The following is a 14808-nucleotide window of genomic DNA, read 5'->3' as shown; positions in this document are numbered from 1 at the left end:
TAGATAAACTTTACTGAAATGGGCTTGTTTCTAGTAATGATAAGACATCAGAATGAATTCTCTCTTCCTCTTTGGCTTCCGTCACCTGAGAGCTCTTCCTCATCCTCAGCATCTTTCAGTCTTCATCTCTTATAAGCCATCTTCACATGTCTGAGCATCAGGGCTTGTAACCTTCTGTTTTTGCCATTTTATGCAACACGAACATCAAACTACCAGAGCGGAAGCTGTCAGGAATCACGATGCATTGATTTGTGCTCCTGGACACAACTTTTTCTTCTTTTGTTTGATGTAGATATGAGAGTTATGTTTTAAAACTTCATCTAGGCCTGTATTTCACCAAACTGTCATAAAAACATTTTTGATGGGTTAAAAAAAACCTGGTTTGGGGGAGTAAAAGTGAAAAGTAGAGACTACTGTGGTTTATAGGTGGTCACTTTATTGGAAAACATAAAACAAACAGGACAACAGTATTTTTAAATCCTTCTGAACACAGAGTTTTACAAAAAAGAGCTAAAATCAGGATATTTTTCAATCACTTTGTTGTGTTTAACAGCAGAATCAGAGTGGAAGAAATCTTTGGTTTTCCAGATGCACAAACACTAATTTCTTCTTTTAGCTTAAATGAAAACAGCTGGATTCACACTTCAAGATGTTAAAATATCATTAATCAGCTTAAATGTAGACGAGAAAATGAACCAAAACCCAAAATCTGACATTAGAATAATAAAAGCAGGTAAAAGTATTGAGCTGGTACACGCTGCAGTTTTAGCTTTCACATGAGGGCAGAGGCTGGTACTTGACCCTTGACGTCTTGGTTTTGTACAGGACCACACCACAGACCATGCCAACAGCAGCAAGAAGACATCCAGCGATGAAAACCAGGTTCAGGTTCAGGCTGATGTCTGCAAACAAGAGCGACACAGCTCTGATTCAGTAATGTCTACGTTTTAACTGGGACTCAGAAAAATATTCCACACTGTTTCCATACCTGAGCCTCCGATCCTGGAGTCTGCTGCCCGCTTCAGACGCAGGGGACCCTGGGAAACGAAGTGCTCGCCGCTCTGGATGACAGCCTCTCTCTTACGATGGTAGTGCATGTGACTGCCCAACGATGTGGAGTTCACACATCCCTGTGAGCACCTGGTGTTGGGGTTCCCTGCTTCACACATCATGACTGAGCAGCTGATGTACACCTGAAGGCAGCAGAACAGGCTGTTGTTACACCTGCAGACACACTCTTACACCCTCTAGTGGACAAACGGTTGAACTGTAACATCCTCAAAAATAAATCCATAAATTATTTTAAAAGAAACTATTTAACAAGACCAATTTCCACAAGTTAAAACATTGTAGAATAAAAAATATTACATGTTATTACATGTAATATTACATATTACAGGCTGTTGTTATACCTGCAGATGCACTCTTACACCCTCTAGTGGACAAACGGTTGAACTGTTGTCCTCAAACATCTGCTTCACATTCTCTCAATAAACAGGTGGTTAGCATTTTTCTTCAATTTAAACCTTGTTATTAGTATTGTGAGATTATCTTCCTTTCATAAAACCAACCTTTCACACACTTTATATCTCCTGGATAAGTTACTTATATCTTAAATTTCTACACGCCTGTTTCTTCCATCTATTACTTGTTTGACACCTTTTAAAAGCTTCTAATTAAATCAAAGAAGCAGCAGAAATTTCCTTTTCCATTGAACTGATATAACCTGATGTGTAATTGTAAACTGTAAATATAGGTGGTGCATATATAGATTCCTCACCTGGTCATGCAAGCCAATGAACTTGAAGGCCTCCATGCTGAACTTGAACTGCTTCTCATTGTAGGTGGGATAGATCTGAGCAGTCGGGTCCACTGTGCAGCTGTCAGAGTGAAATAAAAATTCATTTTGTTTGGAGAATAAAAGGAAAGTCTGTCTGAGTCTCTTCTGTTAGTTCTTTACTTCTGCATTTTATAATAATTCATTGTCACAATAAATTAATATAACCTGGAAAGCTGACCAGAAACATACTCAGCTCTTGGGTTAATGAAGTTCCAATCTGTGTAATATATGAGGTAACACTGAATTTAACACTTTAAAAACGGTATATATCTTAATAAATCTAAGCTAATAAAAATGCTGAGTTGTAATAAGGAAAGAGTGATTGCACAAAATGGAGGGCAATATTTACATGTTTCTGTGCTTTTACTACCTATAAGTGAGCAGAAAAACTGTCAACAAGTCTTTGAAACCTTTATTTGCACCTGAGCGAGTCTCCTACCCGTTCTCGATGATGGAGTAGGTTGGCTGGTAGTTGGGGTTGTCGTACGGTGCAGCTCTGCAGGAGTCCACAAACATCACGGTGTTGTTGATGGAGGAGGAGGCGTCTATCTGCATGTAAATCCTGCTCCCGATGTCGTACTCCAGAGGGTACGAGTTTGGATCGATCATAGTTCTGAACTGGATGTCTGGGTAGAACTCAAACTGGTAGGTGAACGTACCGAAGCCTCTCTCCCACACCGTGACGTTCTTTCTGTGTGCTGTGAAGCCCAGGGTCACGTTGCCCTTTTGGGGTACTGGCAGTAGAAGCGAGCCTCCACCAGGTGCTTCCTGGTTATCAACCCAGTGACGTCCTCCACTGTGGTGACTTCATTCTTGAAGTAGAGGTTGTCATCATCTTCCTGCAGAGTGAACCGTTCTGTAATCAGTCTTCACAGTGCTGATAAATAATAACTGTATGATGAGAGAAATGACCTCTGGTTACCTCGATCTGAGTACCACAAGCGTTGAGGGGGATGACACCAACGATGTGAGTGCTGTTGGAGTACCTCTCCAGGCTGCAGGCGGTGTTGGTGGGGTCACTGAGACGAACGTGATCCGGTTGGAGTCCATAGAAGGACGATTTGTCAATCTCCACTGTCATTGTGGTTTCACTGCAGGTCACTTTGGCTTGAACTGGAACAACGGACACATGCAGTATTTTTAAACTCTCAAAATGGTGAATGCAGCCACAGAGAAGACCAGGGTTAATGGAGCTGATATGTGATAAAGAAGTAATGGTTTGATTTTGGCTCGTTTACCAGCTTTTACAACAAACTGAAGTATCACTTTCAACAGGATTGGTACTAAAAACAGATCAGAACCAACTACACATGAGGGAAATTTAAGGCTTGAATAAAGTATTTTTGAATATTTTGGGGGTTGGTAGTGTTAGCCCAGTTTTCTGTGTGCTAGCATCAGCTCAGTTTGTTGTGTGTATTAATATTAGCTCAGTTTATTCTGTGTTTTAACGTGCACTCGGTTTGATGTGTGTGCTAGTGAGAGCTCTCAGGTTAGTGCTTTAAGTTACTGAGTGTTATTTCTAAATTTATGTTAGCAATGCAAAACTGTATAGTTGATTTCAAACAGGCAAATCCCTTAGACGAGAGGAAGGGAGTGGATTATACTAAATCCTAACAAAGAAACATGAAAATAAAACTCACTTTGCTCCTTCCTGACGTTCACAAAAACACATCTCATCTCCGACTGATAGATGCCAGACCTAAAAAACATAAATACGTTTTAGTCAAATTAAACACATTTAGATAAAAACACACTATTTCAGACAAAAAGTAAAACATTGTTTTGAAACTGAACCTTTTCATTCTCAATCCTTTCTTAATCTTTAGTCTAGAAAATTGTTCCGTCTCATTATTTCCTCTGATATGAAATGGTATAAACAGAACTCAGTGAAATGTCTCTTACTGTGAACTTGGGGTAAAGTTAGAATGGGAATGTGAGCTGGATGGATGAGAGCTTTGATAATAGAGTAGAGCCGACCTGAAAAATATGGACAAAGTCAGATCAAGGTTTTTCTCTCCAAAACTGATTCTGTGTGAAATGAATGAAGCCGAAGCTCACCCTGTAGCAGATTCCACAGCAAAGCAGATTGGGAAATATTCTCCCAGGTCATCTGGGACTGGTGTCCACTTGATGAGAAAGTCATTGTTTGTAGTCTTGTGCTTGGTGACGTTTGTCGGGCCGCTGATGAGGAGATCTTGTATACTGTATGAAAACAAAGCAGACATTTCTGTTATTGCTGATGTTGTCTTGCTAGCAGCATACCTACCTGAACTCAGCTTAACTTACTCTGAATGTGTCGCCTGTGCTTTGATTCTGATCTCCAGCTCTTTGTTGACCACTGCTGTGAGGTGTGCTCCATTTTCAGGTGTTGGGGACACAAATATGGGCAAGTACATTCCCTCCTGACATGAGGGAACAGCTGGGTCCACTGCAGTTAAACAGAAACATTGATTTAAATTCCAACATCCAATCAATATTCTCTCAAGAATTAGATGATGTTTACTCTGAAAACTATTGGATAAACTAAGGGATTAAACGTTTCTTGAAAGGCTGAATAAGTAGTTTGGCTACCAAGAAAGTTTTGTAAGATACAGCATCGTTACAGATCACAAATATAAAATGTCCATTTTAGACAAGCAGAAGAGGAGACATTGTCTCTGTAATGGAAAATGTGAAATCACTAGAAAATGTAATGGACACGTCTGGATCGTTGACAAGAATATTGGGAATCATTTATGGTTCCTTGACTCAACACATTTCAATCCATCTTTAAACCATTGAGGCAGACAGAGACTCAGACAGAGCGTTAAACATAAAGGTTGTGTATCTATGAGTACAGGGAAAGTCTTCCTTACCAAGCACAGAGAACTGCAGCGGCAGTCGGCTGAGAGGAGGAGTGTTGACGTATGGTGGACTTGTGGTTTGATAAGAACTGGTGGTTGTGGTTGTCGTGGTTGTAGTTGTTGTGGGTACAATTGTTGTGCGTGCAGTTGTTGTGGTTGTAGTTGTTGTGGGTGCAGTTGTGGGTGCAGTTGTTGTGGTTGTAGTTGTTGTGGGTACAATTGTTGTGCTTGCAGTTGTTGTGGGTGCAGTTGTGGGTGCAGTTGTTGTGGTTGTAGTTGTTGTGGGTACAATTGTTGTGCGTGCAGCTGTTGTGGGTGCAGTTGTTGTGGTTGTAGTTGTTGTGGGTGCAGTTGTCGTGGATGTTGTTGTTGTGGGTACAATTGTTGTGGGTGCAGTTGTTGTGGTTGTAGTTGTTGTGGGTGCAGTTGTCGTGGATGTTGTTGTTGTGGGTACAATTGTTGTGCGTGCAGCTGTTGTGGGTGCAGTTGTTGTGGTTGTAGTTGTGGGTGCAGTTGTTGTGCTTGCAGCTGTTGTGGGTGCAGTTGTTGTGCTTGCACCTGTTGTGGGTGCAGTTGTCGTGGGTACAATTGTTGTGCGTGCAGCTGTTGTGGTCGTAGTTGTGGGTGCAGTTGTTGTGCTTGCACCTGTTGTGGGTGCAGTTGTCGTGGGTACAATTGTTGTGCGTGCAGCTGTTGTGGTCGTAGTTGTGGGTGCAGTTGTTGTGCTTGCACCTGTTGTGGGTGCAGTTGTGGGTGCAGTTGTCATGGTTGTAGTTGTTGTGCGTGTAGTTAATGTGGGTGCAGTTGTCATGGTTGTAGTTGTTGTGCGTGTAGTTAATGTGGGTGCAGTTGTCATGGTTGTAGTTGTGGCTGCAGTTGCTGTTTGTGTTAATGGTCCTGCTGAGGTTGGCTGCAACTGCCTCCTTCTCCTTGCAAGCAGTGGATGCTTGTGGGACTGTGATCCGTCTGCGTAGAACAGGTTGATGTGTCCTCGCGAGTAGTCTTCTACCACCAACTCAAATGTATTAACTGCAGGATTTGCATTGGTATAGTAGTAGTGCAATGTGCAAGTGTCCTGAAAATGAAAGAATGTCATTATTAAATTACTCCAAGCATCAATTTTCTTTTGTGCAACATGCTAGTATAAAATAAAATTTCCAACAAACCTGATCAAGGTGGAAGCCTGAGGGTTGGATGCAACTGGCACATTCTACATTGCTGATAGTTCCATACCTGCATCGGACTCTGTCACCATCAGGGTCAAAGGACGGCAGCCTATAAGCCCGTGGGCAGTTCTCAGGAACTCTTGAACAGACATTAACATGAGTTAGAAACAATCATCTGAAATAAAGAGAATCTGTGCAAAAACAGAGCAAAATGAAACACGGAACTAAGGAATTAAGGTAAGAACTACGGTAAGAACCAAGGTAGTATCTAAGGTAAGAACTAAGTTAACAACTAAGGTAAGAACTACAGTAAGAACCAAGGTAGTATCTAAGGTAAGAACTAAGTTAACAACTAAGGTAAGAACTACGGTAGTATCTAAGGTAAGAACTAAGGTAAGAACTAAGTTAACAACTAAGGTAAGAACAACGGTAAGAACTACGGTAAGAACTAAGGTAAGAACTACGGTAAGAACTAAGGTAAGAACTAAGGTAAGAACTAAGTTAAGAACCAAGGTAATATCTAAGTTAAGAACTAAGTTAGGAACTAAGGTAAGAACTACGGTAAGAACTAAGTTAAGAACCAAGGTAGTATCTAAGGTAAGAACTAAGTTAAGAACCAAGGTAAGAACTAAGTTAGGAACTAAGGTAAGAACTACGGTAAGAACTAAGGTAAGAACTAAGTTAAGAACCAAGGTAATATCTAAGTTAAGAACTAAGTTAGGAACTAAGGTAAGAACTACAGTAAGAACTAAGTTAAGAACCAAGGTAGTATCTAAGGTAAGAACTAAGTTAAGAACCAAGGTAAGAACTAAGTTAGGAACTAAGGTAAGAACTACGGTAAGAACTAAGTTAAGAACCAAGGTAGTATCTAAGGTAAGAACTAAGTTAAGAACCAAGGTAAGAACTAAGTTAAGAACCAAGGTAATATCTAAGGTAAGAACTAAGTTAGGAACTACGGTAAAAACTACGGTAAGAACTAAGTTTAAAGCTACAGTAAAAACTAAAGTAAGAACTTCTGTAAGAACTAAGTTAAGGACTAAGTTAAGAACTGTTGGGGAAATTTCATATTATTCCCTTTATTATATTGTGTCTACTGATCACTCTCAGGGTAAACAGATTGTTTAAGTTCTTGGTAATTGAGTTTAATCCTGAGTAGCCTGTTGCTATCGTAAAAGTGGATGCATTCGTTAGAACAGTTCGCTCTGACCTGTGTGACTTATCTGATACCAGCCAGACGCTCCAGGATGACCCAGCAGGGCATCCTGCCTTAATGTCACTGGGGTTTTTATGTGCGTCATATAAATTTCAAAAGCTCATTAGGTTTGCTGAAGTGTCTAATTCTGTGTGAGGAACAGACAATCTCTTTGTTTGTATTTCATGATGTGTTGTGACGTAATCATTCTGCTTAAAAGATGCTGCATGTATGTTTTTTATCAGATTCCTTTCAGATCTCTGTGCTGTCAGACCTTGAACAGTGTCTCGATTGCAATTCTATTCTTTATATTTTAATCTTGTGTTCAATAAACTTGTAATCATTTTCACTTCAGAACAGACTCCTCATTCCTTGACAGAGTAACTTTTTGCCTCAACAGAACTATGGTAAGAAATAAGGTAAGAACTAAGTTAAGAACTATGGTAAAACTACAGTAAGAAATAAGGTAAGAAGAAGTAAATACAAGCTATACACTAGAGCAGGGTCTGCAGCCTGCAGCTTTGGAGCTGCAAGTGGCTCTCTGGACCTCCCACAATTGGCTCTAATAACGGCTAAAAAAGAACCAACAAAACGTCTTTTTCATAGAATAATTACATTGAATTTCTACAACATAATGGCACTAAAATGACAGATAATATTGTTTTAGATCTATTTTCTTGTCATTAGTTTGGAAACTGTGTGCTTGTTCTCTTTTACATCATTTTCTACACAATCTAAGTGTATCTGTCCTCTTTTTGCAAAAAATTTTATGTTTTCCTTATTTTAAAACCTAAAATAGAAATAAAATTATGGTTCTTCAAAATGACGACAAATGTCCTATAGTAGATATTTCATCAAAAGTGATTAGCTGTCATTTTAAAAATGGTTCATAACATTTGCGGCTCTAAAGAAGTTTTATTTAACTGGGCTGAGGGAAGAAATGTCTCTTGGATTGTAAAGGCTGGAGGCCCCTGCATAGTAGAAGCTTCATTTAAAGTAAAACTAGTTCAATTTTACTTGTTTCATTCCACAAAATTTGTTTATTTTTATGGAGTATCATCACATTAGGACTATTTTTTATTAGAGGTTCAAACGGAGGATTACCTCATGACAGGAAGAATGGCGGTCTCTGGGAGATCTGTTTGGTTGGTGAGTATCGGATCTTATTCCCAAATCCACAAGAGTGTTCAGTCTCCAACTCATGCCATATCCTAAATAACGTTGTTGTAAACCCAGCAGCAGCTTGCTGCCCTGTGTTAGAAGACAAGACAACCTTGGCTTACAGCAGATAAAGACGAGTGATGTGGTGATACTCAGAACAAACATAATATCAGCATTATTTATAATTTAAAAGCCCACCACATCTCAAACGGTCTGTCGTTGTAGAGATTCCTCGTCTCAACTGTTTCAGTTCACACCATTGATGTTGTATAGTGGTGAGTTATCGCTACTGTCAATTATAGTTCTGGGACTACTGTACTGGTGTAGCCACAGTTTCCGCTGTAACAAGACCAGTAGAGGGAGTAAAAGTAAAACATCATCATAGGTTTTCCTGTTGCGAATGACCACCTGTAGGAAAAAAACAATTATTATTGAAGCAGAATAAAGGTTCAGACATGTCTCCCCTTGGTTCTAAGATGTATGGAGAGATGAAAAAAGAGAAAATCTAGATACTTTAAATTCTAATTTTACATGTTATGTTTATATGTGTATTTGTTTAATATGTTTTACAAGAGATATAGTGAGCTAAATCAGCCATAAAATTTCCTCCACTAATTTATTGGGAAAGTATATAAATACAATATATGTATATATATATATATATATATATATATATATGTACAAAAAATGACCATGAAAATAACAAAATGATCATTCAGGTGCTCACAGGAGTTGATTAATGATCAACTTTCAACTGTAGTTTTGCACAAAGTAAATAAAGACATTTTTCATCATATTTACATGAAAACACAGATAAATATTTTAATGCTGCATTTTTGGAGATGTTCTATTAAGTCTTAATGTTTAACATGACACAATCTGAACATCTATGAGTGCTGGTGGAATTTAATTTCCTAATTTTGTTCTTTAGGCTCTTCCTGCATTGTATACCCTTTAATGTACCCACCTCCATATGGAAGTAAAAAGTATGTACATGTATCAGGTTTAATAATTGTCCTTTTATTTCTAAAGAAAGTCATAGATAAAGAACAGGGATTCTGCATAGGTTTTTCTTTTCTTTTAAAACCTCTCTCTCTTTTTTTTTAAACCCTTTTAGCCCGTTTTACCCCACAATTATCTTATTCTGTTATATGAATTTTGTGAGTTAACATAAAAGGCTACTTATATAGTTGGATTTTTACATTTTAGAGCCTGGTAAAATGTTTTTTAAACTTATTTTTTAGTGTAAAGTACCGTGATCTTTTATTTAAAAGGATTAGTATCAATAAAGCATAATAAAGTAATACAGTAATCATTACACTATTAATTCTTAATTCTAATACTTTTCAAAGGATTCCTTTAATAGACAAAGCTTGAACATATTCAAGTAATAGTAATAAATTGCATGAATTCCATAATTAAAAATCAGAACAGAATATTGCAGGAAGAAAAGTAACAAGCTGAGACCCATGAATATGATTCACCCATCAGGGAAAACACACACTGTGCGGATGAACATGGTTAAAGTCTGCACCTAAATGTTCCGTCAGGATTTCTGCCTTTGTAGGTGAAGGTCGAGCTTCCCCCGAAGAAATGCGACGCCGACACCAGTGAGACCAGCAGGAGCAGCTGAAGGAGGACCAGCCCCGTGGAAGCCATGTTGATGCTCTGATTCAGCTCTGCTTCCCCAGTTGCTGCTCACATCCACCTGCAACATCTTATATACACCTGCCAGAGAAGAGGGAGGCACCTGGCCTCAGGTTATTGGTATGCAAACAGGATTTCAGAACAATAAACGTCTGCAGAACTGGTTTGAGGAAATAAATGAAAAAAAGTTTTTACCGTAAATGAGTGGAGTGTGTGTCATGCCAAGTCCAAACTTATAATGAGCAGTGAGGAATCTGTAAAACTTTGTCTCATTCAATATTTCCGTGTTATGACAATGAACCTTGTTCTCATATAAACAGTGCATTAAAGAAATAATAATACATAAAAACAGGTAAAAATGTAATTTCATTGTGATCTTTACCCACACAATAATGATCATTTTTATTCTCTCATCCATTTTCATCAGTCACATGACATCCTGAGTCAGACTTTTAGAACTGCATTGTCTCTCTCTCTTACCAGAACAAAGCCTTCGCTGAAGCGAAGCATGAGTATCTACCTTTAGCTTCTTTGTCTGTAAGTAGCATGACAAGCTGCTGCAGGTTATACAGGGTTTGATGCCGAGCACAGAAACCAAATAATTCTTTTTCTATTTACACACTAGTTTAACAGCAGAATAGAAATCTTTGGAAATCACCAAAAAATGAAATTATTATTTATCAAATCTAGAAAACAAAGTTTTGAGATTCATCCTGATTAAACACACACACACACACACACACACACACACACAACACACACACACACACACACACACCACACACACACACACACACACACACACACACAACTGCATATGCACAACAATATACATATACATCCGAATCAAGTACATTCAAATTGCCTTTTTGATATAAATTATTAGAATAGTTCATTTTTACAATCATCTAAACCAGATGGCAGACATATTGAGCCTAATCTGGACTTTAGCTAAAATAACAACACTGGAAAAAAAATGGTCCACTGGTCATGAGGAACATGGACATACACTCAAGTGTCCACTTTATCAGGTTCAAACTGAGATCAGAAAGAGGAAGAAAGCGGACTGAAGCAACTTTGAATGTGGCATGGTTATTGGTCTTAGTATTTACTGGGATTTTCACACACAACCACCTCCAGGGTTTCCAGAGAATGTTCTGAAGAAGAGAAAATATCCAGTGAGCAGCAGTTGTCTGGACCAAGATGTCTGGTTGATGTCAGAGGTCAGAGGAGAATGGGCAGCTTGGTCGGAGATGATAGAAAGACAACAGGAAGTAAGATAAACACTGGTTCCAACCAAGATCTGCAGAACAGCATCGCTGAAACACACAACACGTCCAGCCTGGAAGCAGATGGGCTCCAGCAGCAGAAGACACACCGGGTGTCTCCTGTCAGCTAAGAACAGGAAACTGAGGCTACAATTCACACACACTCACCAACACTGGACAATAGAAGATGGAGAAACGTTGCTGGTCTGATGAGTCTCCATTTCAGCTCCACATTCAGATGCTAAGCTCAGAATCTGCTGGAAACATCATGAAAACATGGATCCATCCTGCCTTGGATCAACGCTTCAGGCTGCTGCTGGTGTAATGGTGGGGGGAGATTTTTTTGGTCCACTTTGGGCCCCTTAGTACCAACGTGGCCTGGTTTAACCAGCACAGCCTACCTGAGTATTGTTGCTGACCATGTCCATCCCTTTATGACCACAGTGGAGCATCTTCTGATGCTACTTCCAGCAGGATAAGGCACCATGTCACAAAGCTCAGATCATCTCCACCTGCTTTCTAGAACATGACGATGAGTTCACTGGACTCCAACGGCCTCCACAGCCACCAGATCTCAGTCCTGATAGGGCAGAGTTTACAAGCCACTGAAATGTGTCAGGCACCTTGCACATACCAAAAGCCATAACTGTATATTGCAAGACCTGGTCTGGGGTAACAAATGCTGATATTTATGAAGCACGGTCAGTAAGAGGTACCTGTCAATACCCTTTTAGTAGGTCTAACATACTGACAGACCAAGCTGTACCAATGGTATCCACACAGTCTTCTATTCGCAGCAGGGGATAGGACTCTATGGTCGTAACTGCGTTGACTTCACGGAAGTCAATCAGCCATCAGGTTTTGTTTCTAGGAGACATGGGGAACTCCAAGGACTAATGCTAGGTTTTGCAAACCCATGTTCCACAATGTACTCAGTCTAACCTTTCATCAAACCCCTCTTTACAGGGTTTACTCGATATTTACTCGATATGGGTGCTGTTTAATTGGCCCACATCAATGTCATGCTTAATGGCAGTAGCACTGGTTGGGCTATCATTAAACAGAGCAGGAATTTCATTTACTAATGACACAATGTCATTCTTTTGCTCTTCGGATAAATGACTAAGTGTTGAAGGTAGTGTTTTTATCATCTCTGAGTTATTTAATCAAGGAATTTGTCAGGAAACAGATCCCAATGTCAAACCGACATCTACAAATCTACAACTGAATGAGGACCACTAGCAACTAAGGACAGAGCTGCCAGTAAGGCCTGACACAGGTTTGGACACAGTTGCATCTTGAGAGGAAGGATCTTGGGTATAATATGGTTTTAACATATTAATATGACAAACATGAGTTGTCCTTCTTCTCTCAGGTGTGCCAATTACGTAGTCAGTCTGGCTCAGACATTCACAAAACTCGTAGTTACCTGAAAACGTAGCTGTTAACGCTGCACCAGGTACTGGTAACAGAGCCAGAACCCTATCACCAACTTGGAAATGGTGAGAAACAGCATACTGGTCGTATTGGTGTTTCATGGACTTTTGTGAGCCCCTAAAGAGACTTGCAAATGTACAAGTTTGGTGCAAATGTCGCGGAAATGAGAAATATAATCCAACATTCTTTTCTGGAGATGTGTGGCATTGCAAAGCTTTTCTTTTAGGATCTTTAGTGGACCACAGACTTTATGTCCAAACACGAGTTTAGCCGGACTAAATCCCAGTGATTCTTGAGTGGACTCCTGAGCAAGCAAACAGAACAAAAAGAGATTCCTTCATCCCAGTCAGTTAACGTCTGATGCCAGCGCTCTAAAGCACCTTGGGATTTGGGGTGGTGCATGCTGGAAACTGCCTGATGGATATTTAGCTCTTTCAGAACTTGCTTAAAGAGTTTGGAGTGAAAGTTAGTGCCTTGATCAGTTTGGATTACTTGAGGAAGGACAAATGTGAACTTTGTCAGACTTTTAAAGATTACACCTGAAGTGATCTTACGCAACGGAATGGCTTCAGGATAGCGAGTAGCAGCACACTAAGTAGAAATTGTGGAGAAGTGGACCAACACATCTTAGCGGAGCTCTGGTTGGACATCAGTCAACTGAGCCAATCACAGGCGGGTGATGACAAAGCGGACCAATCACAGACGGGTGAAGGCACAGCCAGACATTTGCTGGAAAAATCCAGGCAGTCACCCAGTCACATGTTTTTTTAATTTATTTTTTATTTAATCTTTATTTAACCAGGAGCGATTCATTGAGATTAAAAATCTCTTTTCAAGGATGTTCTGGCTGTCCAAGATGAAGCAACCAAACACAGAAATTTACATACAAATCCAAGGCCAAGGCCTGGGGCTGTAACACTGACTTGATGAGTGTGTAATCAGAAAACATGTTTTTACTAGGGCCGGGCACATTAACGTGTTAATTGCACATTAATGCAATTTTTTATTTCTTTTGCTCACTGGCTTTGATGACAGAAATATGGCGTCCCTGCCTCCCTTCAGACTTTGTGTACCAGGTCTTTTAATTATTGTTGTCCTAACTGTGTTTTTTTTTGTGATAGAAATGGTTTTACTGAGCTGGTAGCTGAGATTCTGGACTTTCTGTGGATACCACACATGTTTATATTTACATCTACAGACCTGACGTTACACTCGGAAACGAGATGTTAACCCTTAACTCCCGGTAGCGGAGGCTGCAGGTGCAGAGGTGAAGCTAAACAGTCAAGCTAAGAATGAAAGTTTAGAGCCAGAAATCTGGATAATGAAGCAGTGAAGGTGCATGGATGGAAGTTATTGTGCATATTGTGAATATTTCTCTCTCCTCACCATCTAGAAGCTGTGAGATTCTCATCCTGCTTTCTGTCTGTTCACCTGATGCTGATATTCATCACATATTGTTCCTTCTGTGTTTAGAAGGAAGCAGCTTCACAGCTTTAAATTCATCCTGCTGACTTTTTACCTTTTATTTAGTAAATCCTGAACATTTCATCCTTCTTTCTCATAAATATGACATTTTATATGAAGAAATATTTCAACTGTTGCTGTTTAAAGAGAAAACTGCTGCTAAACCTGTTTATGTGTTTAGTTCAGGGGTCTGCGGCTTTTCCAGTCCAAAGAGCCATTTTTCCCTCAGCCAGCTAATAAAACTCCTTTAGAGACGCAAATGTTACCAGACTTTTCAAAAAGGAAACTTAAGGAAAACTCTTGCACTAAAGCATAGGCTTACGCCATCATGTTGTAGTTTCTCTTTCACAGTTACGTGGTTACGATTCCATCCCCCACCCACACTTCATGTTGCCCACCTCAAGTTTGAGAGCCACTGCTTTTAGTAGATATGACGTGTACGTAATATCAAAATGACTAAATAAATATACCATTATAGGTGATCCCAAACGGAGCCCATACTGCAGATTTAAAATTTCACACAGACAGTTATTTGTCCATTCAGAGACACCGTAGTAAAGATGTGGACCCACGGCAATATTCTATTGATATTTTGCACTGAGTCACTTAATGCCCTCCTATAACCTCTTTTCAGATTTTAAGACTGTGTCTTGACAACGTAACCAAACAAAATTCAAACTAAAGATAATCTCTCGTCTTTCATGTTCATGTTCAAGTGAAGTGAAACCATCCAGGACAACTCATTTGTTTTCTTTAAGCAGAACATTCCTCCTCAGAGAACAATGATGTT

The 14808-nt window shown here is 39.5% G+C and overlaps 1 protein-coding gene across 1 annotated transcript; it reads right to left on the bottom strand.

The window, feature by feature from the left end:
* Nucleotides 1–419: 419 nt before the first annotated feature.
* LOC121641148 (cell wall protein DAN4-like) lies at nucleotides 420–8602 on the bottom strand. The gene is given in 14 exon segments (XM_041987116.1): nucleotides 420–902; nucleotides 989–1193; nucleotides 1781–1880; nucleotides 2280–2562; nucleotides 2565–2679; nucleotides 2763–2953; nucleotides 3481–3539; nucleotides 3743–3817; nucleotides 3899–4042; nucleotides 4127–4268; nucleotides 4696–5758; nucleotides 5850–5988; nucleotides 8146–8292; nucleotides 8401–8602. Coding segments are annotated over 13 exon segments (2658 nt in total). The 5' UTR covers nucleotides 8151–8292; nucleotides 8401–8602; the 3' UTR covers nucleotides 420–765.
* Between the last annotated feature and the right edge of the window lie 6206 nt (nucleotides 8603–14808).

Source organism: Melanotaenia boesemani, chromosome 1 (assembly GCF_017639745.1).
Source record: "Melanotaenia boesemani isolate fMelBoe1 chromosome 1, fMelBoe1.pri, whole genome shotgun sequence".
Lineage (NCBI taxonomy): Eukaryota > Metazoa > Chordata > Actinopteri > Atheriniformes > Melanotaeniidae > Melanotaenia > Melanotaenia boesemani.
This window is presented reverse-complemented; position numbering and strand designations above follow the sequence as displayed.